This window comes from Gymnoscopelus microlampas (genome assembly GCF_963454915.1).
Source record: "Gymnoscopelus microlampas genome assembly, chromosome: 15".
NCBI lineage: Eukaryota > Metazoa > Chordata > Actinopteri > Myctophiformes > Myctophidae > Gymnoscopelus > Gymnoscopelus microlampas.
This window is the reverse complement of record NC_139952.1, coordinates 19,540,235-19,563,835: the sequence shown is the minus strand read 5'-3', so window position 1 is coordinate 19,563,835 and position 23,601 is coordinate 19,540,235. Positions and strand designations below refer to the sequence as shown.

The following is a 23,601-nucleotide window of genomic DNA, read 5'->3' as shown; positions in this document are numbered from 1 at the left end:
CATTGTAGGCGAACTGTAGGGCAGAGAAGCTCAATATTAATATTTGAATATTGTTTTTGAAATTGTGACACATTTATTTATATTACATATATATATAGTTGGCTGTATTTATAAGTAAGTTTGTCCAATGAGCCGGAGAGGAGAAATGTTGGTATATATGGTAATGTATTTAGGGCTTAAAAAATGTCAACTGTGTCAGATTATGGCTGGCGGTAACTAGCCAGTCAATGATTCTACTGTTATAGCCAATCAAGCCATGGTGGACACAATCTGCTTCCTGTGTGTGGGGTCTCACCTCAGTGCCTCCATTGATGGTCTCTCCGAACCAGACGTGCTTCTTGGCCTGGGTGGTTCTGAACCAGTTCTTCTGAGCAATGCTCTCGGGGTGTGCGTAGATGCAAGTCTCACGGGTGTTGAAGTCGCAGAAGACCTTGATGGCATCAGAGTTGCATCCCTGGTTGGGGTCGATGAAGTAGAATCCTACAGAGAAGACAGAGGGGGGGTTTAGGGGATAGGGAAATCAGTTTTTGGCACACATACACACATTTGTATGCACTAGTTTCCTATCTCTGCTACACAACCAGAGGCCACAGTGCCCAAAATGCCATCCTCCTTCTCTTACCGCTGCTCCAGTCGGGGTGGCTGAGCTTGATGTCACGGCAGGTGCGGGCGGGGTTCTTTCTGGATCCCTCGGGGGTGAGCAGGTTCTCGATCTGGGAGTTGAGGGACTTGATGGTGGCATCCACCTCGTAGTCCTTGGCTCTCAGGGCGGGCTGGTCGGCTCTGTACTCATCATATCCTCCAGAGACGTCATATCCGCCACCAGCAGGGCCAGCAGGTCCGGGAAGACCAGGAGATCCAGGAGGACCCTGAGGTTAGGCACACAGGTTTAAGGTGTCTGTTCTGTTGTTACATACATATCCAATACAATACAGTGTAGCACTTGTTTTCTTGTACTTCTTGTGCAAGTTTCCTCGACAATGTGAATAACAATAAGAAAACAATGCTTAGAGGCATGTTAGTGAGACACATGTGCCAATATTAGACTGTATTTGTAGATATGTACATTGTATTTATATATATGTAGTTGTGTGTGCTTATTCTGCTTAATAGCCGTCCAATTTACTTTCGTATCTACAGTGATTAGTACATGAGGACAGGGAAGGTTATTTGTTCAGTTCTTATGATCCTGTGTGTAAAGAGACGAGAACAACGTAGATGTACTCACGGAAGGTCCAACATATCCATTGGGTCCACGAGATCCAGGAGCACCAATAGTTCCATGGGCACCAGCTCTACCATCCTTACCAACGGGTCCATGGGGTCCAGCAGGGCCCTAAATAAGAGAAGATAGAGCCAGAAACAGTTAAGTGTCTGTCTCATCAATGCTAACTTGTCTCACCTAGTATATAGGTTTTAATAATAATAATAATAATAATAATCATCATAATAATAATAATTTGCTTGTGACTGACAACATTAGGAGGTGACTGCTGTATTGTGGGTAAGGAGCTTTTCTACTCACTCTAGGTCCAGCGGGTCCGGCAGGGCCAGCAGATCCAGAGTCACCTCCAGGTCCCTGTGAGGAGAGCGAGAAATGGCAGTGCATTAACAAAGATTGATTGCATTAACGACTTAAGCCCTATTTTGAAATATTTTGAAAGTGAATGTGAAAGTGGTTAATTCTGACTGTGGGTTTTATAAATATTGAGCAAATGAAAAGTATTTACAAGAGATTGTGACTAAATCCATTGGAACACAGGTTCTTTTTTCAGTTTTTTGAAAAAGAACAGTTTTGGACTTTGATATTTGATATATGGAGTTTTGATATTTGAGTGGTGTGGTGTCCGCGTCATTTTCTGACTGAGATGTGTTTGGGGTACAGCGCAGATATTATACCCATAAAAAAATTCAGCGTGTGTGCAACCAGCCACTCACTGAAGGTCCGGGCATTCCCTGGAGACCACCATGTCCGCGAAGACCCTTCATGCCTCTCTCTCCCTTCTCTCCGGCACCTCCCTTCTCACCACGGGGTCCAGATGGTCCCTACAGAACACACACACACACACACACACACACACAGCCACACAGTGTGGTCAGACACATGACAAAACTGTATGATGCATGCTATACATGGGCTACTACTACTATACCTGCACACAATGCATGTATAGATGGATATTGCATACTTCTTGTATCTCGCTGTACTTACGGGGCCACCTCTAGCGCCAGCGGCTCCAACGGGTCCAGATTGTCCACTTGGGCCCTGGGGAAGAATCAATGGATCACTGAAAGGCGCAGTGGATGATGGCGATCGAAACCAATGACATTAGTTTCTATCTACAGAGTAGAATCCTCAGTGTTACTGTAGCTCTGAGAGTGTACAAATGCAATATTTATTTAATTTATATTTAATTTATGTTATATTTGTTACACTCTCACTAACAAAATCTAACATGATAATATAAAATATAATATATCTCAATGTTTTGGTATCGGTACTCACAGCCTCTCCACGGTTTCCGGCTCTGCCAGCGCCTCCGGTAGGTCCTGCGGGTCCAGGGGCACCTGCCATTCCCAATGATCCAGAGTTACCAGGCTCACCACGGTCTCCCTGTGATCACAATTGGGGAGGGGAGGGGCGTGTGTGTGTGGGGGGGGGGGGGGGGGGGGGTGATTTGCACAGATTAACAAAATAGGTTTTGGTGTGTGTGTGTGTGTGTGTGTGTGTGTGTGTGTGTGTGTGTGTGTGTGTGTGTGTGTGTGTGTGTGTGTGTGTGTGTGTGTGTGTGTGTGTGTGTGTGTGTGTGTGTGTGTGCGTTTGTGTGTGTGTACATATATCTTTTGACAGTTTAATGACAATAAAGTTGTGACAATAAAATTGATTCCGAAGAGTTGATTCTGATTACCTTGAATCCAGCAACACCAGGACGGCCAGGGGGTCCATCGTTACCAGTGCTACCCTGTGGATGGCACACAATTTATTTAACATTTAGCTCGTTTAGATCAATTCAATATATATCATATCATTATAGCAAGGAATTATAATGTTATAATATAATATCACTATACAAAATGACCATGCCAGGTCTAATATGCTTTTTTTGTGTTAGTAATTAGCTTATGGCTAATGTCTCCCTGCAATGTATGTTACACTGTAACATTGTATTATATTAACATACACATAACATACACACGATGATGCTGTAATAGTTACAGGAGCTAACAGTGGCTAGGGTGACAGAAGGCCTTTTGGGGGTACAACAGGGTCTTACCTCACGTCCAGCCTCTCCCTGAGGTCCGGTCATGCCAGGCATGCCAATGTTTCCAGCGGGACCACGGGGTCCGGAGGAACCAGCAGGTCCAAGTCTACCAGCCTCTCCCTGTGATGAAGCACAGAAGACCACAGGGTTCAGTGCGATGATATGAACCAACAACAAGTGACTGAAGTATAACGCAATTATACAAAATGATAAAAGACATACACAGTGCTTGACTCATGACGCAAGCAACACTTCAAAATAAAATATTTTCGGGGGAATTAATGGCGTGGGGAGAAGAGAACATTTTCCAGTGTGTAAGGACCTTTACAGTAAAAGAACAGTGACATATCGCTATGCACCTGTCCGTGTGGATGTTGTACTTACGGGGGCACCAGCACCGCCAGGAACACCACGATCTCCTCTAGCACCAGGCAGACCAACGAATCCCACGGATCCAAGCTGACCCTGAGGTCCGGCAGTACCAGGAGCTCCCTACACATAAACAACACCAATACCCATCAGTCGTCAGCATACAGTTACATCAACCAACTTCCACAAACTCTCATTGAAGGTACAGAACACTTAATGGTCCGCTGACACTTACAGGAGCGCCACTCTCTCCGCCAGGTCCCTTGTCTCCAGCAAGACCAGCTGGGCCAACCATACCCTGCTCTCCAGAGGGTCCAGCGGGACCAGAATCACCACGAAGACCACGAGGACCGTCCTTGCCGGCGGGACCAGCAAGACCAGGTGCACCAACAATACCCTGTGAGGTGGAGAGGGATTTTAGTCAAAACAAAAATACAGAGCATGTATAAATGTATGCATCAAATTATAATTAGACAGTTGCATTCCATTATTTTTCAGTCTGAAGATAATGTGTGAAATGATATAATGGTAATGAATAAATGAATAAAGAGCGAGGTGCAGTGTGTGTTTACATTGATCATAGTTAAAATGGCAAATTGTCAGCCAATACTGAAATCATAACTCACAGCAGCTCCAGGAGTACCAACACGGCCAGCAGCACCAGGGAAACCAGTCAGACCCTGATATCACAAACACACACACAGAGCTGAAGATCAGATATAGGTCACCCAGATCCATATTTGTGTGTGTGTGCGTGTGTGTGTATGTGCACGTGTGTGTGCACGTGTGTGTGTGTGTGTGTGTGTGTGTGTGTGTGTGTGTGTGTGTGTGTGTGTGTGTGTGTGTATCTATCCAATACATGCATGAGTATCTTAGTCTGAACATAATGAAGTCTTAAGTGTGACCATAGCAAACAGCAAAACCGCTGTTCAAATTCAACTGTGAGAGTGTACAAATGTAACTAAAAGGGTCACATAATGGTCCATTTGGTCACATTTATACACTGTCAGAGTTCAAACTGAAATTGTTACTGTGTAATGTAGAAACTATAAAGAGTTTCATCTGCTAGCAATGTAAAGATGATGTATTATGTAGCATATGTTAATCATGATTTTTATATACATATAATACAATATATATCAGTTCTTACAGATGGGCCATTGTCACCACGGGCACCAGGGGGGCCAGCAGGTCCAGCAGCGCCCTAGATGAAAAAAGAAAAACACAGTTTTAAGTCACACAATTCTATCAAAATGGACACCAGTGTATTCTTGTGATTTGTATCATGTTTAATATCAGTGGATCTTAAGTTATGCCCCCCCGAAGGATTCAAAATGTTGTTGTCCTGTCCATGTAATAACATGTATCATTAGGCTCTGCTTCTGGGGGGGTTGAGATCTTAGAGTCTGTGTCATGCTTGCACAGATACATCTGTGGCATCACAGGAGCAGAGCCAGACGTCCAAATTCAATGCAGTCTCATTGCAATAAATGATTTATCTTGACAAACGTGTCTGCAGTAAAACTCGAATGGATTAAAACATATTTGAAAGCACTTGAACTTAATATAACCTTCATTCATATGTTCAAAACAACCTCAGATAGGGGACTCTAAAGCCACCCGCCTGATATCCAAGGCACAATATTCGTTTTAAGTGAGTGTAAGAGTGTGTATTATACTAACAGCGGGTCCAGACTGTCCAGCGGGTCCAGCAGGGCCAGCACCGCCAACATCTCCCTTTCCACCACCAGGTCCGCGCTCTCCTCTGCGTCCAGCCTGACCATCAGCACCCTGTAGGAGAGACAGCAAGAGGCTTGGGGTCATACATGGCCATGTGTTATGTGTGGCATAGGGAGGGATCTAGACCTCTGAATGCTGTTGATGATTCTAGGTGATATCCTGTGTAACTGGTCTATTGTGTTGGTCATTGGCTAAGGAGGACTTACAGGGCTTCCGGCGAATCCAGGAGCTCCAGCAGGTCCACCCTCTCCACGCTCTCCCTGAGGAAGAAAAGCAATGTGTCAGAGAGTAGATACGTACTGTACATAAGGGACAGCAGAGCAGTGTTAAGACCAGTGTCTTATATATTCTTGTATTAGCTCCATAGTTTGTTTGGATAGCAACACAATGTGATGGGTGTTTATTTTTTTTATGTGTGTGTGAAAAAAGTGATTCTGGGTTACTTACAGAGGGTCCACGAAGACCAGCAGGGCCGGAAGGTCCGAAGGAACCAATCTCTCCCTGGAGGAGAAAATAATAAGGATTATAATATCATATATATATATATATTATAACACTAGAACCCGGACTGTTGATGGAATTAATGGAAAAGTAATGATAATGAGGAATTGATCACATTACTATTGAATGATAATTCAATTTGGATTTGCTCATTCCATCCATTTATTCCATAACTACACATACAATCTATATACTATACGTACAAACAAATGTTCATACATTATTAACAAATATGTCATCATAAGAAATTCATATATATATATATTTTTTTTACTAATGATTATTCATTATGGGTAAATGTCAAATCTAATTGACTGCACATTTAAATCCTTGGTTTCTATCCTTGGAGTTAGGGTCATCCTTGACAGCAGCAACTCTAGTATCAATACTACTGTTGCTCGACTATCACTTGTACTGCATACGGTTAACTCTCCCCTAGCAGTTAACAATATATAAATTAAGCATTGCATTAGTTCATGCAGGACACTGGAATCACATGTGACCCCGTCTCAGTTGTCAGTCTGTTGATCGAATAAGTGTTTCTAATCAGCCACACTTTTCTACACACCAATCATAGCTCATGTTCTCAATAAAGGTGGTCCCTTTAAAAAAATGATTCCTTATTCTCTTGATAACCACTTCTCAATTCTGCTACACACACTTCACTGCTGATGCTGATGCTGCTGCAAAGCTTTGCGTCCACCACCCAAGCCTCCACCTTTCTAGTTCAGAGTCTTGCATGGCTCTAAGGTTGAACTGAAATGCAATGTTTTGCTTTCCATGATTAACTGATCCAATGTCTTGCTCAGGCCCGATCTTGTTCACTCATGGGGGAATGCATTGCATTCCCTGATTTAGCTTAGCATGGTGCTTGGAACATCTTAAAAGAGCGGAACCATCAACAGCAAATATAATTGTATTCCATTTGTTGGAATAAATGGTTAACTCTCATTTATGATGTGAGTGTTCCTCACTGAACCATAAAGCAGTTCCTCAGTCCATGCAGTAGAAAGGCATAGGATGATACTATTCAATCATTTACCCTCACCCTACCATCCCTCTACCCTGTTTGGCACATACATCTTTACATGAGCACTTTTACAATTCTTGTTTTTCATGTCTGTGCAAAATCAATAAAGGGATTTGTAAAAAATGTAAATAAATTAAAAGAAAATTAATCCGAATTTTGATAATTTTTAATTGTAATGTTGAATACTTTATTGTTTTATATGATATATAAAAAACTTTCACTTTCTCTTTCCATTCCCTCAACTGGGATATGATCTGTGTGCAATTGGTGCAGTACTACAAAACAGCCAGTGGATGGCAGTACTAAGGCTTCAGATATTGTGCTAAATATAGTGCGCTAAATATTGGGGGGGGGGGGGGGTGTATTTGTGAATTTAGCTAATGAAGGATGGGAGGTATATTCCCCGGGCGTTTACAATAAGGAAGTTGAGCTATTTCAAAGCTTGGCTTGTTACAAAAATCAGAAATCATGTTTTGATGGTACCCTTGTCCCTATGCCCCTCATTTGAAGGAGTTTCTCTACCATTTTGGAGGATGTACAGTGGTGGCCCTTTTTAGACCACCAAAATGCCCCATTGCACTTCCTGTGAGATGAGATCTCCTAAAAACATGTGTGTTGTCTCTCTCTGTTGATTATTTGCAACGTGAAGGTGAGTGATAAAAGTAACATCTTCTTACCTTGTCACCATTAGCGCCAGCAGGTCCAGGGGGTCCACCGGGTCCAGGCATACCCTATAAAAAGAGACAGGACCAAGGGTCTTATTGGTACAGTCCAATTATTGGATGTAATTACAATGGTTTGTCTCTGCACAACTGAATTAACTTACGCGAGCTCCATCTCTACCATGGCTGCCCTCGGGTCCTCTGTGTCCTGCCTCTCCCTATAGGTGTAAGAAAGAGAGAAAGAGAGACAGACAGATAGACAAGGATTAAAATTAATGGTTTGATGAAGCAGGCTCAAATCTGACATAACATAAAGCTCATTGGGCTCCAACTAGAACAGAGTCGCACGAAGAACTAAACTACCCAGAGAATGGGTCTGTAAATCAATGGTTACATTGCAAAATAGTAGAAGGTCGCAGAATAGAGCTCGCTATGCTTAGCACTGTATGTGGGATAAACTTCTGCTTGGGGAAATGTAGATCCCAAACAGAATTGATTTCAATGTACTACTACAAAGCTGTAAATGGTTTAGCTCCTGAGTACATCGCTGACCTGCTCACTACCTATAAACCAATCAGAGCACAAGATCATCAGGCACTCGTTAAATGCTGTATTTTATGTGTGTGGATGAGAAGGTTTTATATTGTACTTTATATATCTGTTTGTATTTTCTTTCCGTTATCCTTTAATGGGAAGCACAATGAGTTTTCTGTGTATGAAATGTGCTAAATAAATACATTTGACTCAACATACCTTCTCTCCCTTTCCTCCAGGAGTACCACCAGCTCCACGCTCACCGGGCATTCCACCGGCACCCTGGTGTCCAGCAGCGCCAGCAGCTCCAACAGCACCAGGCTCTCCCTGGAAACACAGACAGCAAAGTATGGTATTGAGGTAGTCCGTAGTATAACAAAGCCTGGTTCATCTTTCCCATTAAACACCAATGATTATTTTGCTAAAAGAAAAATAAATGGACTAATTGAAGTAGTCAATGCCTTGTAACAGGTTCCTCAACGGGTTTTCAGGCCAAGGACACCTTAGCTAAGAGAGAGAGATGGAGGAAACACGGACCCCCACTACATATAGTGTGTAAAATTGTGTGGAATATTTCCTTTTTCTGAGAAAGCCTTTTATGCAACTTGATAAGAGGCACAAAGCTATCTCACCATATTTAGCTGATTGTCATATCATTGACCGATTTGAGCCTAGTTTGGACGTTCTGGACTACAATTTCCTGTATTCAATATTTGTTTTCGGGTGCAGACTATCTCTATCTCTATGAGTCCTTTTAAGTGTTTAAGTTACAACGCTCTTTATCGCCAGACAGAGTCACACCACCAGGATAATTATCTTACCTTGCCACCATCAGGTCCAGGGGCTCCAGCAGGTCCACGGGCTCCCATGGATCCCTGAGGTCCACCAGATCCAGCAGCGCCGGGGTTACCACGCTCTCCCTGGAGGGACACACACATAGGGTCAGTTATAGAAATGTAAAGCATAGTTGTTGCATTTACATGGCCAACATGTAGATGGTATAACCCTGAGTGTTCATTTAACTCTGAGTGCATAAAAAATCATCAGAAGAGACATTTAGAAAATAACGGCTAATGGACAAATCGTCTTCAAAACACAAACTGTAGCATAATGTATCTTTCTGTCTGATCAATGTAAAGACGGATGCACTATTGTCTGATGTTTGAAAAGCGCTTATTTATGAGTAATGTGTGAAGTATGCAAACTAGAGAAAGCAAGCAAGGCATTATGGGATTATGAGATGAGACAGGTAGATCTACCTTGCCACCAGCAGGTCCAGAAAGACCCTGGTCTCCTGGGACACCCTATAGAGACAGAGAACAGTTAGTTAGAGATGTAAACCAATTTCGTATCAATAGCTACGGTTCCTACATTACACAGCAATGGCAAGATTGTTCATACAGTGTATCAGCAGTACACTTATGGTATTAAATATGATAAAAGGAATCTCAGGATGTCTTTGTACAGCACGTGTGTGTGTGTGAGTGTGTGGTATACTCACTCTATCTCCGGGCTTGCCACCCTCACCAGATGGTCCAGAGGGGCCGGGCAGTCCCTGCAGATATCAAAGACAAAATCAATAACACTGCTTGTATAACCAGACTAACATCATCCATAATAATTCAATATCACGGTCTACTTTTCTTTACTTGATTAATGCCTGGCAAAGGGAGATGGATGGGTGCCTGAGAGGCCTGTCTGAGTTCCCTGACTGAATAACCAGAAAGTTGTTCTAGTTCAACGACTAAACAAAGTATTCTCTATCACAATGCAACATGTTGTGAGCTTTTAAATCTGCTATTTTAACCATTTTGGACTGAAGACAGATAATGCATTCAAACCTGGAAGCCAGGAGCTCCAGCGGATCCCTGCTCTCCCTTCTCACCAGTAGCACCCTGAAAGCAGAGAGAGAGAGGGAGAGAAAAGACCAAAGATTATCACAGGGAAACATGACAAACGGTTACAGTGTGGTCATCAGCCAAAAGAGGAACTACTCATTAAATGCAAGATCACAAATTCTAATACACACCAAAGCTCCACCAGCACCAGTTGCTCCGTTGTTGCCATCAGCGCCAGGGGCTCCCTATACAAAGACAGATAGGCAAACCATGACTTTTCTGTGACAGATGGATACAACTTTGTGGAGGACATAATGACTCGTCATATACTAAGCTTTAGTGATAAATGATGCTCGACTGGGACTTACTCTCAGTCCAGTGGGGCCAGTGGATCCCTTCTCACCAGGCTTTCCAGCCTCACCCTGAAGAGAGAAAGAAGGAGAAGAGAGATTATGAGCATGTCATTATTCTATACTGTGATAAAGAATAAGAGTAAGACTGCAGTTAGTACATCCAAGTTCAAAGTAAAGTTATATGAATAGTTACGTATATCTAATTTGGCTCAAGAGTTATATATAATTGTGATTCTTCGCACAGCTTCAGCCTTGGTAGGATACCAGGACATCTCTTCTGCTCATTAGCCAAGAACAAGTCTAAGAACATGCTGTTGGTGTCTGCTAATCTCCAAGTCGTGGTCCTGTCTAATATCTGTCCTGAATCCACTTACACCAGGTCCCTTGGGTCCGGGGAATCCAATGTTTCCGGGCTGGCCTCTAGGTCCAGTTGGGCCGGGAGGTCCAGAGCGGCCATCTTGTCCAGCAGGTCCCTGATGGGGGATGAGAGAGAAGTTACATTACATCCCATGCAGGAGTGCATGTGTACTGTAGCTGTAATCCATACTGATGATGTAGATGAATTAACTATGGTGTGGAATGAAGTTCAGTTGGGATGTACTCACAAGAGGTCCCTCCTTGCCTGGGGGTCCACCACTTCCAGCGCTTCCTGGGAGACCCTGTAGAGATAAATATTGATCAGTGATTCATCTTTACTTTTTATTATTTGAGACTCCTGATAAAAAACAAAACAAAAACTCACTCTGGCTCCAGTCAGACCGGGCTCACCAGCACGACCGGCATCTCCGGGGGCTCCACGAGCGCCAGAGGCACCAGAGGCACCACGGAGTCCGGGCATACCCTAGAGGAGAGAGAGAATGAGAGAGAGAAAAAGAAGGAGAAGAAAGGGAAGGAGAGCAGGTGTCAACAGGTGTATGTAAAACAGCTTGATGTGTTCTCCCTCATTGCATCTGCAAATATTATATATGATGATTACAGTGTCTAAAGTGACTATTGAGTCTTAAAGTATATGGCCATTTAGGTATTTTACATTAGGGATGTTTAATCTATTGGAGGCACACTTGTTCAACCGACATATTCTTTATGGTTACTCACAATAGGGCCACTTCTTCCCTCGGGTCCGGGCATTCCACGGCTTCCGCCAGCACCCTGTGGGAGACACACACACACAGCCATTAGTAGATGATCACACAACATTATTGGTGTGAACAAGACAGTTTAGACAATTTACTGTACGGATGGATCTGGGTGAATGTGAACACTACTCACTCTAGCTCCACGGAGTCCAGCAGGGCCGGTGGCACCGGCCTCACCAGTTGGTCCTCTCTTGCCCTCCTCACCCTGAGGTCCGGGGGTTCCCTGAGGTCCGGAGTGTCCCTGAGCAAGGCAATAGAGAGGTGTTTGATTTTAAAATCTTCGTATGAAAACAAAGCCCTGCCATTTGGTTTACATTGTAATGTCACACAATGAATACATAAGTATGTTTGGAACCAGGTTAAAACTTACAGGCTCTCCCTTGACACCGGAATCTCCCTTGACACCAGATGCACCGGGATCTCCCTGAAATCGATAAGAGGTGAATAGATTAAGAGTGGGGAAATGAAGACACAAAACCATGGCTGTTTGAGCACATGCAGATCAGTGTTTGTTTAGTGCTGAAGCTTCTCCATGAACAGACAATACAAAAAATGCAATTGTTATTTATTATTATATATTTGTTCTTAGTTACTGTTGTTTCTACTATTTCTATTGTTGTTTTATTGCTTTTGATTGATATATTGTCGTTTGTAGTGATACAAATGCACATACATGAACATATACAGATCTGTCAAAAGGATAAAACACAAAAAGGCTCAAGAGCTTATTTCCATTGTAAGCATATTTCTATTGTAGTCCTTTGACAGGTCTTTTTCTTTCTTTCTTTCTTTCTTTTTCTATCTTGAATCCTCAATCTTGAATCTTCAGTATGCACATTGCACACTGCTGTTGTACGGCCATTATGATATATTTGGACACATTAGCGCTGTGCGCTGCATTGTGCATAGTGAGTGGTCTTAATGATCAGATCCTTCTGTATCATTTAGGACATTTATGTAGCCTTATGTGCTGCTGTCACAACTGAAATTCCCCCTGCAGGATCAATAAAGTGCAATGTATAATCAGGGTTCAATTTGTAATTTAAAACAAATACAGAGGGGGGACATTTTCTTAACTGCTTAAGCCCTATATATTTAGTTGCACAACAAATAGCAAAAATAGCCAATCTTTAATCTTAATCTATCTTAGATTCATCGGGATGCGATAAGTCGTGAGCTTGTAGATCGTCTATTTTCGCTATTTTTTTAAATACAAAAATAATAATTTGGAAATATTTTGAACATATTGGAATTTCTTTGAAAATGTCCCCAAAATAGGGATGCAAGGTTTAACTTGTTGTTAAATTGAAATTGTTAAATTGTGATATTATCAAAACCATAAAAAATTAAAGACCAGAGTGGAGGATATCAAAAGAAGAGGCATGGATTGATCTAACATAATCTCAAGAGCATGTGTCTAGATACTGTACTGTATGTATGTGTGTGTACATCTGCACAATTGTAAGTGCGTGCATGTGAGTGTGTGTTTATGGTTGTGTCTCAGGTCCGACTCTTTATATTTCCCTCACTTGCATCCTTTCCTTGCAACTTAGTCCCTCCCATGAGGATGCATGGAGGAAACCAGGCAAGGAGAGAGGAAACGAAGAAATCGTGTGGGACATGAATTCCTCTGAAGCGTCATGTTAAGCGACGTCCATTTCTGATGACAACAACACAGCTGACACTTGACCCCCCATGTAAGGCATGATGTACAGTAGGGGAATTATAGTGCCAGCTTGAGGGGTGGGGTGATCACATGTCAAACTGTACAGCTTGGAAAGTCTTCCTGGTGGGCTAGGGATTTTGTTTGTTTCAGTGATGCCTCCTAATATAGCCTTGGATCAAGCCTGTCATGGATGTCTTTTATTGATTCTGACATTTGTGTATCTATGACTTGGTGACTTTCCCCAAATAGCGTTCTGTATTTAAGCCTTGTACAGTACACATTCTAAATATAAAGTGCTTACCCCAAAGCCACGGATGTTACCTGATCATACAGGCTCTTTGTGTTCCGTATTATTCTGTATTGTTTAATAAAGAAGTGTTTTAGTCCCGTCTGTGCCTGAATGCCATTGTATTTCCTTGTTTCCATCGAGTGTAATACCAGCTTTTACCTGCTGCGCTACACCTTCCGACACATACCGATTTAATATAGCTCAATGGCACAGACGGGAATAAAACACGTCTTTAGGGCCCGTAGGTCGGGTAACATCCGCGGATTAGAGTTAAGCACTTTAAATTTAGAATTTGTACATTAATGAAGATGTATGTGCCTTAAACATGTGCTCCAAACACTATTTGGGGAGAGTCACCAAGACTGTCATAGATACACAAATGTCAAATAAATATATGAGTCTAGATCCAAGGAATAAGAGACTTGACATGAGTGGCAAAATGGCTTCTACGTTCAGTTTGAGTGAGGATAGAGGAGCTAGGACAGAGTAGAATAAGGACCTGAGACGCACCCTATATGTGTATTTAATGTGTACTCACAGCAAGGCCTCTTGGTCCAGCAGAACCCTGGGGTCCCTGGGATCCAGGTCCTCCTCTGCCTCCGGGGAAGCCGGGGGCTCCAGCAACTCCGGGGGTACCCTACAGGTCACAGGGGAGAAAAACAAGAGGTCAATTTAGACAGGTCATCTTTACTCAACACGCCTACCTTGAAATGTCCTCACATGACAGTGTGTTCAATGTTAATGCGTTAATTGGTGTAAAAAAATCCTATTCATATGTTTATTGAAATGAGACGAGCAGACAAACTTTTCAATTACACACACACACACACACACACACACACACACACACACACACACACACACACACACACACACACACACACACACACACACACACACACAGGTGCTGTCACCCATGAAATCACTTCCTAACCTCCTCCCATTCCCCCACCCATCCAAATGATCTATTCTGAGTTGAGATACTCCCCTCTAGTGTCCACTAAAGTATATTTATTTAATGAACCAAATATGTGTGTGTGTGTGTGTGTGTGTGTGTGTGTGTGTGTGTGTGTGTGTGTGTGTGTGTGTGTGTGTGTGTGTGTGTGTGTGTGTGAGGCGGGGAAATGTATTTGCTGAGGTCGATGAATCTGGTTACTGTGAGACCCTAAATGACCTTTGACCTAAGTGTCCCTGGTGAATCCTATACTTACAGCAGCTCCCTTGGCTCCGTTCAGACCATTGGCACCAGGGTTGCCCTGCAGGAGGCAATGGGAACATAGAGCGTGTCAAAACATGTCACACAAACAAAATTAAACCGCTTTCGAACAACTACCGTTACAAGTTTAGATCATATTATTATCTTAGAAAGGTGAATTTCTTTGGCATTTGTGCAATCTGCACACTGATTATTACTGATTATTACAGTATGACTATTACCAATATGGGCTGATTCCTATTCAACCAAGCTACATAGAGATAAACTATAGTATGTATAATGTTCCCATCGTTTGTCATCTGACAATCTGATCCGTAGAAAAATAACTGACTGGATTTCAACTGATTGACTAAAACAGAAAACATAAGTGTCACGCATGGTACAGTACATGCGTGACACTCACGTACACTCATGACACTCAGTTCAGTTGCTGCTGGCCGACCATCGGTAGATCTCAGTTCCAAGCTTCTATTCTCAACCAATCACATACTCACTTCATAATAGAGCACCCTATTTAAATGGGGAAGTTGCATTGCTCATTCCTTGTTTGCTGTTTGCTACTGCCTTCTGCTGTCTGTGCTGCTGCTTTAAAACTTTCTCCACCACCCAAGCTACCACCTGTCGTTTTGGATCTACTTTTATATACTGTTGGGATTCAGAGTCCTATTGGTAGGGATCTAATTAATTGCCATACCAAAATAAATATATTGCTCATTTTATATTCAACGAATATATTTTATGTATTAATGAGTTTGTCCAGACTGAACTACAATATCTTAGAATGAACCCAGGGCCAGGAGCTGGGCGATATATTGATATAATATAACTGAAGTGATATGAGACTAGATATCGACTGGGATTTTGGTTATAATACAGTATTCATAACATTATGATAATAGCTTGAATGTTGTCTTTTCCTGATTTTAAATGTTACAGTAACATGCTATAACTTTCTGATCTCATTCTAGCTGAGTGACTCTACCTGTTTTGTCATCATATCCACGTTATTATCATCATATTATGGATAATGATATTGATATTTTTTCAATATCGCCCAGCCTTACTTTTTTCAATATCGCCCAGCCTTACCAGGGCCTGGCCAACAGGACCAGAGTGGTATATACTGTGAGAATAACACAACTCATGAGCAACATCACTGTTACACTTACAGGGGGACCGACGGGTCCACCGGCGCCATTGGCTCCAGGCTCTCCTCTAGATCCCTGAGGGCCAGATGGGCCAGAAGATCCAGCACCTCCGAGCTCTCCCTGTCACAGATCAGAAACATCCACAGTCACACACGGTATCATCATCATTAATAGTACCTGCTGGCTAACACTGCACTGCAACAAAAGGAGCACTGGATATAAAACCTTACAAGCTATTTGAATATAAATGTATTGCATTTATATTGACACTGTATGTGCTGATATATGAATATAATTCCTCTATGATATAATTGTAACAATGTAGATGACACCTCTTCCTTGGTTTATGCTTCTTGGGGTCATTACCCTTGCAATGAACTTGCCCTTTTCTTTTGTAGATGTCTTTGCTGTGCTTTTCTAGTTTCTCTAGTGCCATTCAATCACGGCTTGTGTGCCCCATCCACATAGTTACAACATCTTGCAGGTGCGTGTCTACACACTCAGGGCTATCGTGCAGGCTGTGATTGTGTCATATTGCCACAGATTCTGTATACACCACACAGTCTGCATGAAGCATGAATCTGGTTCAACTCTGTCAATTGACGGTGTCATTCTAGCTATCTAGGTAGTTAGCTATTCCCTTGGGGATACTACTGTATACAAGGAGCCAAACGGAACAATAAAGACTAAATCAGTAACATTTCTTGAATGATTTATTAAGGTTGATTAATTAATAGCCGATTAATTAGAATGTTTGTATATGTTTTGATGTATTTATTTTTCTTTTGACCATGTGTGTATTCTTCTCAGTGGTTGTCTTGGCACCATTGCAAATGAGGGACTATGTGGATGAACATCAATTCACGTTGACAATCCTTCTTTTTTTATGAATATTATGTCATTCATTTATGATGTTATATACTGTACATGGCAACGTGAATCTCCTTTTCTGATCTCAAGCTTAATATTAATACCATTCCCAAAAGAAAGGAAACACCACCGGAAGTGACATCAAACTTACCTTGGGGCCAGGGGCTCCAGGGAAACCTGGTGGGCCAGCAGCACCAAGAGGACCCTGGGAGAAAGAAGGTAAAGATCGTTAAGGGGGTAAATCATGGCTGCCATAGTTCACATGAGGGTCAAAGGTTATCATTCTCAGCATAGCCACTTGAGCCCAATTTTATACTACTAAAATGGTGAAATTGCTGATCTACAAGCTCTCAATGTGTCGCATTGCCTCATATCGCAATGCTTTGGGAGCTTATAGATCCAAAATAGAATATTTGTGCCTATAATGACATGCCCAAAATAGGGACTCCAGGTTGAATCAGATTAGTGTAATGTACGTGCTGACCTGGTTGTAGTTGTATATTCGCCATTTGTTCAGATTTTTGGTGAGATAAAACACAGACTAAGCCTCATGAACATCCATCAATGAGCACTACTTATTTTTGGTTTACTTTTGGTTACTGAACGAGAAATGGATGCAAGCTCTTAGCTGTATGAGCCCGATTTCCCCCTCAGGGATCAATCCAGCATTATCTTATCTTGTCTCTAGGTTAAAGATAGAGGCAAACTGTCGAGACAGTACTCACAGCAGGTCCAGCGGGTCCAACGTTGCCATCAGCACCACGAGCACCAGCAGGGCCAGCAGGACCAGCACGACCTCTCTCGCCATTAAGACCACGAGGGCCCTAGAGGAGAGAACATAGAAGAAAACGTCAAGTATCTTGTAAACAAAGGAAGGAACGATCAACTAGTTTCTAACGAAATGTAGTATTGAACATCAAGTGTCTGGTGGTAGGAATGATCAACTAGTGTCTAATGTAAACAAACAATGGTGTGATCAACAAATGGATGCAATTGCATCTATTGTGATGATTGATGATGAACTCAAGCTAGGATAAGCCTCTTTGTTTGAGTCTATCCACAATAAGTCATACTGTATCTCTGTGGTCCCTAACAACTGGGTATAAATGATAAAGCTGCACAGATCATAATATCTCATGTATATGATATGATATATAGTTACTAAATACTTACAGCAAGTCCTGGAGTTCCAGAAGCACCATGAGCACCAGTCTCTCCCTATAGGAGAGGCAGGACAGAGTGAATTAGGGTGATGAAGTGTCATAGATTCATTTGTTTATGGCTTAGTATATCAACATCCTCATCAATGCTATCATCATTACGGTATTATGGCTTTTGAGGGAGATAGCAAGGGCTGAGATGGACGTGTGTGTGTGTGTGTGGGGGGGGGGGGGGGGGGGTCTTGTGTATGGCACTACAATCTATATTTCCAATCTCTATTAAACATGCACTGATCTAGAATTTCTCTCCAGAATGAATGTGTCATAAATCCTTTTCTCAGTTAACTCATGGGAAGACATTTTGATATCTTACCTTGACACCAGCAGCACCACCCTCTCCCTTGCGTCCATCAAGACCAGTGTAACCCTGGAACACAAATTGGATACGTTTGAGAATGATGTAGCTGACTAAAAACACAGCCTACAAACATGGTGGGAAACAAGTTCGTGGGACTACAACTCCCAGTTAGAGTAGGGTCAAGTCAGGAGAAAGTCAGGAGATAGAGATCTATACTGGATAATCCATGCTCTCAAGGGTCTTCTTGAGTTCCTACTCATTAAGTTTTGTTATCTTTTTGTTTTCCTAAATGTCCACCAATGTTTTTATATTGTCTATTTTTCTCTCCATATCATGAAACACTTTGTGGTTCTTTCTGTATAAAAAGAAAATGCTTGCCATTTTTTGATTGTCATTACAACTATCACAATAAATAGGGAAAACCATTGGTCTCATGGGAGGCACATTACTGCCAGTCCTGGAAAGCAGATATCCTCAAATCTTGGATTTGCAACCTGTCGATAATCTGGTGCTGATTCCAATAAGAGGCTTTCTGAAATCATCCACTGGACACATTCATCTCCAAGGGCCTAATCTTTCTACCACAAATGTGGAAAAGTGCCAAATTATCATTCAATTGTCCTTTCAGTCAATTTAGATGGTGAGATTGATTACATTTATGTAAAATGTTAAATTATTCCCAAATATTAAATCCAAAGGTTATGATAGGAATGGTAATTAAAATGCAATTGGAGTCACGTAGCACTTCCTGATCCTTAACCACCATCAGGAAACAGGAAGTAGGAAGTACAACAGGAAGTTTGGTACTGGAAGTGCATAGTCCATAGTCCTTTAGTTTGTCCAGGTGGTGTTGTCCACAGCACATTGTTTCTAAACATTTTAGTCCAGGTTTTATATACTGTATACAGCATATAACAGAAGGCTCTCCTCTTCCATTTTAGTCTTTGTGGAAGCACTGAGTGCAATGTTTTCCCCAGTGATCTCTGATCTGTGCTAAGGAGTACAGTACAGAGCAGGTGTCTTGAGATCGCTCAGGGCAGAGAGGTCAACACTCACTCTGTGTCCCTTCATTCCGGGAAGTCCTGGGGTTCCGGGGAATCCACGAGCGCCCTGCAGAGGATCACAAAGAGATGTTTGACATGATTACAAGGACAAACCCTGCATTTAGGATGTGAATGTGTTTGTTGTAGGCATCAATCTGTCTGGGGCCTGTATGCTTGTGTGTCTATCCAAGAGATGCATTTCTTTTACCAAGATCAAATACTATACAGTTTTGTGACTTCAGGTTAAGTGGCTGATTCTTTGTGTTAGGTTTGTGGTTTGATAAGCACAATGTTTGGTCCTTCAGTGACTATCACTCACCTGAGAACCGGGGGTTCCTCTGTCGCCGGGCTTGCCAGGTCTGCCATTGTTGCCCTGTATGCCAAGAGACACAGTTTTAACAATGTGATATTGAACATAAGAATATACTGTAGACTAGTAAAACCTATCCACCTCTATCCACCTCTATATCATCTCTGTGAGAACACACACAACTGTCTCAGAAGGTAACAGAGAAAGGTTTGTCTGCTAAAGATTTGAACTGAAGAACTGAGACAAAGTGGGACATGATGAAAGCTGTTCAAACAACAGAAATGGATACTTACATCCTCACCAGCCTTGCCAGAGGGCCCTGGGGGTCCACGAGCACCAACGGGGCCCTTGGGGAAGAAAAACAAATTGCTGAATTCTCTCCACAGATTCGAAATGATTTAAAATGTACATGTAAAATCACCAGAGGATGATCTTACAGTCTGTCCAGGCTCTCCGGGCTCTCCAGCATGTCCTGTGTGTCCCTGAGCGCCCTGTTCAGGAGGAAGAGAAACAGCCGTCAGTCATGACATAGAAAACAGAATGGGACATGGATGACGTCAAATGGGATAAGACAAAAAACACACCCTGTGTGTGAGTACTTACAGGGGGTCCGGGAGGTCCGGATGGGCCTCTAGCTCCCATCAGTCCCTATGGAGGAAAAATAATTTCAAGGTTCAAGCTTCAAGGTGTTTATTGCCAAATATACATAATCTGGTTTGTTGCAGCAGAGAAATTATTAGCGTAATAAACCAACCAATGAATCAATGAATCAATGAATCAATGAATCAATAAATGAATGAATCAATCAATCAATCAATCAATCAATCAATCAACCAATCAACCAATCAATCACAATTGACACATCAAGTTAAGATATCCTAAATCATATTCACATTATCAGTAGTGTCAGATTGGATAAATCAGTATCATTGTGTGTACATTGTGTAAATCATAAAGACTACGAAGGGTAACCCAGAAACTTCCATAACCTGAAACCTTCCATGATGTTCTGTGACTGTTTTTTTGTTCATGTTTCCATTAATATCATAACCACCCCCGAAGGGGGTCAATGGGTCAAAGCAGAATAAAGATGACTGACAGCTCATATCTAGACAATATCTTCCTCCTTAGCTAGAAAGCTAATGGGTACATATCAAAGCCCTTAGTGTTAATTTACCACTGAGAGTGTAACAATTGACAATTAACAATTACACTCTCAGAGTAAAACTAAGGATTTTGCAGAATATACCAGCAGTCTATTTGATGGAAGAGTAATATTGCTGTGTGTGTGTGTGTGTGTGTGTGTGTGTGTGTGTGTGTGTGTGTGTGTGTGTGTGTGTGTGTGTGTGTGTGTGTGTGTGTGTGTGTGTGTGTGTGTGTGTGTGTGTGTGTGTGTGTGTGTGTGTGTGTGTGTGTGTGTGTGTGTGTGTGTGTGTGTGTGTGTGTGATCCTCACCATGGGGCCTGGGCCAGCATCAGGTGCCTTAGAACCATCGTACTGAGCAGCAAAGTTCTGTTGACCGGGAAGAAAACAAAACGTCAATGCTTGACAGCTATTGCACATATGCAGAAATTAAGTAATACACAAGTAAAATACATGTAATTACTAGTTGTTGTACTATAATACCCAGCTGCCCACTGTTGCTTAGTAAACACATGTTAAATAAAATACTTTTTACTTGTATATTTCTATTTTTACTAATTGGTCATTTCCAGTCATGAATGGCTAATTAAGTAGCCCCCAATATGCTAAAATGTTTTAACCCTTCATTCATGTATCTGTGATGACTCTATATAGGCATATGTACAGCTTAGAGTTGAAATAACTAATTCATTAATCTCTAGTCTGCAATAATCTGCAATAAAATTGCCTTTTCCAACCTTGGCAGCATTTGCAATAGTAAATGTTTGATTTCATACATTTTGCTGGGTACAAAATATGGGCAACTAGAGTCCAATTAAATCACATGAAATTCTAGCCAGGAAAGTAACTATGCAATAATTGTATGTGAACCCTCCTAATGGCCTTAATTCTGTTCTACGGAGGTCATAAGGGGGCAAGAAGGAGTCAAAAGGTCAAAGGTCATCAGGTCATGACATTAATGACGTAGTTGGGCAAACATGTACTGAAATAAAAGGTGTTTGGAATGTGCTTTATGGGAGCACCCAATTTTATATACAGCAAACTTTATCCACCTTTTTCACAATTTATTTTTTATAGCTGATCCACAAGTGTGAGCTTGTAGATCTGCTATTTCCCAAAACATAGCAACATGTTCCATGCTAATATGATCATGTTACTCACAGCCTGGCCAGCATCCTTGACTGAGCCATAGATGGGCCAAATACATACAGTACATAATTCGAATATAGATTGTTCTGGTTAACTCAGTGCTCGGCTGAATTTATATAACACAGGGAGGAGCAGATGTCATATATATATCAACTAAACTAGACGATGCATCTGACCCAAGTCTGGGACAAACCCAGAGGCAGAGAAGCTGGTGTTTTGTAAGTGAAGACAAGGAACTTACTCCTCCGAGTCCAGGGGGTCCAGGGGGTCCAGGGGGTCCATCGAGTCCGTCCTTTCCATTTCTTCCGTTAGGTCCCTGAGGGCCCTGCAAAACATAGACAACGTTGTCAGTAAATCGTATTGGTAAACAACTACTGAATGGCTAAAGATGCTACCAGAGTGAGTTGTTAAACTATGTGAGATTAAAAGCGGACATACTGTAAATTATACATTAGGTATCTGTTGTAAATCAGACTAACTCACTGTTGGAAATATTGAGAATTATCCCAATGCTGTATGCTATATTTTAATTCAGCAAAAGTGGGCAAAATGATTCACTAATATTTAGCAAAAAAGGTGAATTAGGTCAATATGTTGAAAAGAATGACCACTTTTGGGATAATTGGTAAAAATGATTGAATAAAATACCAATTTCTTTGAAATAACTGCCATTGACACTGAGCTATGGGGCTATGGGGTCATGTAAACAAAGGGGCGTGTCCTATCGGCGTTGGCAGGTCACATTACGTCACCCGACGCCACGTCAAATATGCAATATATATACAGCACAGACCACATCAGAAGCTCTAGTAGTAGTAGCCACATCAACTCATATGGGCAGCATGGTGTTTACTCAAAGGTAGTAAGGTTTTCTTTCAACTTACTCTGTCACCTCGAGGTCCTTTGTCCCCTCTGGGTCCCTGTGACGGCAACAACAAAACCCAATGAGGCCAAAACACAAAGCACCTTACAACTTCAGAAACATATCAATGCCACATGAGTCTAGCAAAGCATGCCACTACGACTCATCTAAACTGCACCTAAGTATATCCAAAACCTAAAACTTCATTTATACTCAATCATACGACTGTGTCACTTTCCGACAATTGTCACGCTAACAATGTGTCAGGAGCAAACACTGTCGTACTATGGAGTATAAATTAGGCTTAAGTTGTTGACTCAAGGCTCACTACATGAAGGTGTCCATTAAATGTGTATGTAAACAAACCATGTGATCAGAAGGCATGCGAGACAAAAACACATTTCAATCAACTTCATGAGCCTATAGGCCTTACAGTGCATCACAATGATGAACTTTAACCTTCTGCTGACCTAAACTGCTTCATTCTTAAAATATAATGCCACACTCTGGATGCTAAATGACACATAAGAAGAACGTATTTGTGCTCACCTTGGGTCCTACCTGAATAGAAAAGAAGATAAATAAATGCAAGATTTATTTATTCTGTCTTTTCAGCGTGTCGTTCTTGTGTCATTTAATGTGCATGCTGCATCAACCATTCATCATTTGTCTTAAATATCGTTGCCATTAGCCAGGTTAGCTAGGTCCTACTATCAATACATAACCCAGCATGCATAGATATCATGGTAATAATGAATGGATAGCCTATTAGCACATGCTCCTACATAAACAATGAATAATTGCTATTGTCATGGTTACAGGTGTATCATGATAAAGCCATGCCACCACCAGCATTAGAAGCCATGTGTCTATTGTTTACAGGTAAACATAATCATGATAAACAGTGGCCCACAGCCCTTTAAAGACACCAGGAAGCTACAGTATACACTGTGTGAACAGC

At 41.8% G+C, this 23,601-nt stretch overlaps 1 protein-coding gene across 1 annotated transcript in view; it reads right to left on the bottom strand.

Moving 5' to 3' along the window:
- col1a2 (collagen, type I, alpha 2) overlaps positions 1-23,210 on the bottom strand; it is a 25,781-nt gene extending 2,571 nt beyond the window's left edge. The window contains exons 1-48 of the mRNA XM_084080214.1: positions 23,190-23,210; positions 22,663-22,698; positions 22,020-22,103; positions 20,942-20,998; positions 20,090-20,134; positions 19,924-19,977; positions 19,780-19,833; positions 19,496-19,549; positions 19,190-19,243; positions 18,149-18,202; positions 17,789-17,833; positions 17,341-17,439; positions 16,767-16,820; positions 15,767-15,865; positions 14,593-14,637; positions 13,920-14,018; positions 11,797-11,850; positions 11,560-11,667; positions 11,386-11,439; positions 11,033-11,131; positions 10,896-10,949; positions 10,665-10,763; positions 10,306-10,359; positions 10,129-10,182; positions 9,941-9,994; positions 9,601-9,654; positions 9,359-9,403; positions 8,921-9,019; positions 8,319-8,426; positions 7,730-7,783; positions 7,581-7,634; positions 5,820-5,873; positions 5,579-5,632; positions 5,316-5,423; positions 4,783-4,836; positions 4,259-4,312; positions 3,868-4,029; positions 3,648-3,755; positions 3,276-3,383; positions 2,910-2,963; positions 2,507-2,614; positions 2,213-2,266; positions 1,939-2,046; positions 1,526-1,579; positions 1,229-1,336; positions 623-869; positions 296-480; positions 1-13 (exon numbers count right to left, since the gene is read on the bottom strand). The exon at positions 1-13 is cut by the window's left edge and continues 230 nt beyond it. Of these exons, the coding sequence (XP_083936340.1) occupies positions 1-13; positions 296-480; positions 623-869; positions 1,229-1,336; positions 1,526-1,579; positions 1,939-2,046; positions 2,213-2,266; positions 2,507-2,614; positions 2,910-2,963; positions 3,276-3,383; positions 3,648-3,755; positions 3,868-4,029; positions 4,259-4,312; positions 4,783-4,836; positions 5,316-5,423; positions 5,579-5,632; positions 5,820-5,873; positions 7,581-7,634; positions 7,730-7,783; positions 8,319-8,426; positions 8,921-9,019; positions 9,359-9,403; positions 9,601-9,654; positions 9,941-9,994; positions 10,129-10,182; positions 10,306-10,359; positions 10,665-10,763; positions 10,896-10,949; positions 11,033-11,131; positions 11,386-11,439; positions 11,560-11,667; positions 11,797-11,850; positions 13,920-14,018; positions 14,593-14,637; positions 15,767-15,865; positions 16,767-16,820; positions 17,341-17,439; positions 17,789-17,833; positions 18,149-18,202; positions 19,190-19,243; positions 19,496-19,549; positions 19,780-19,833; positions 19,924-19,977; positions 20,090-20,134; positions 20,942-20,944 (3,436 nt within the window). The 5' untranslated portion in view covers positions 20,945-20,998; positions 22,020-22,103; positions 22,663-22,698; positions 23,190-23,210. The remainder of the gene's footprint in view (positions 14-295; positions 481-622; positions 870-1,228; positions 1,337-1,525; positions 1,580-1,938; positions 2,047-2,212; positions 2,267-2,506; positions 2,615-2,909; positions 2,964-3,275; positions 3,384-3,647; positions 3,756-3,867; positions 4,030-4,258; positions 4,313-4,782; positions 4,837-5,315; positions 5,424-5,578; positions 5,633-5,819; positions 5,874-7,580; positions 7,635-7,729; positions 7,784-8,318; positions 8,427-8,920; positions 9,020-9,358; positions 9,404-9,600; positions 9,655-9,940; positions 9,995-10,128; positions 10,183-10,305; positions 10,360-10,664; positions 10,764-10,895; positions 10,950-11,032; positions 11,132-11,385; positions 11,440-11,559; positions 11,668-11,796; positions 11,851-13,919; positions 14,019-14,592; positions 14,638-15,766; positions 15,866-16,766; positions 16,821-17,340; positions 17,440-17,788; positions 17,834-18,148; positions 18,203-19,189; positions 19,244-19,495; positions 19,550-19,779; positions 19,834-19,923; positions 19,978-20,089; positions 20,135-20,941; positions 20,999-22,019; positions 22,104-22,662; positions 22,699-23,189) is intronic.
- Between the last annotated feature and the right edge of the window lie 391 nt (positions 23,211-23,601).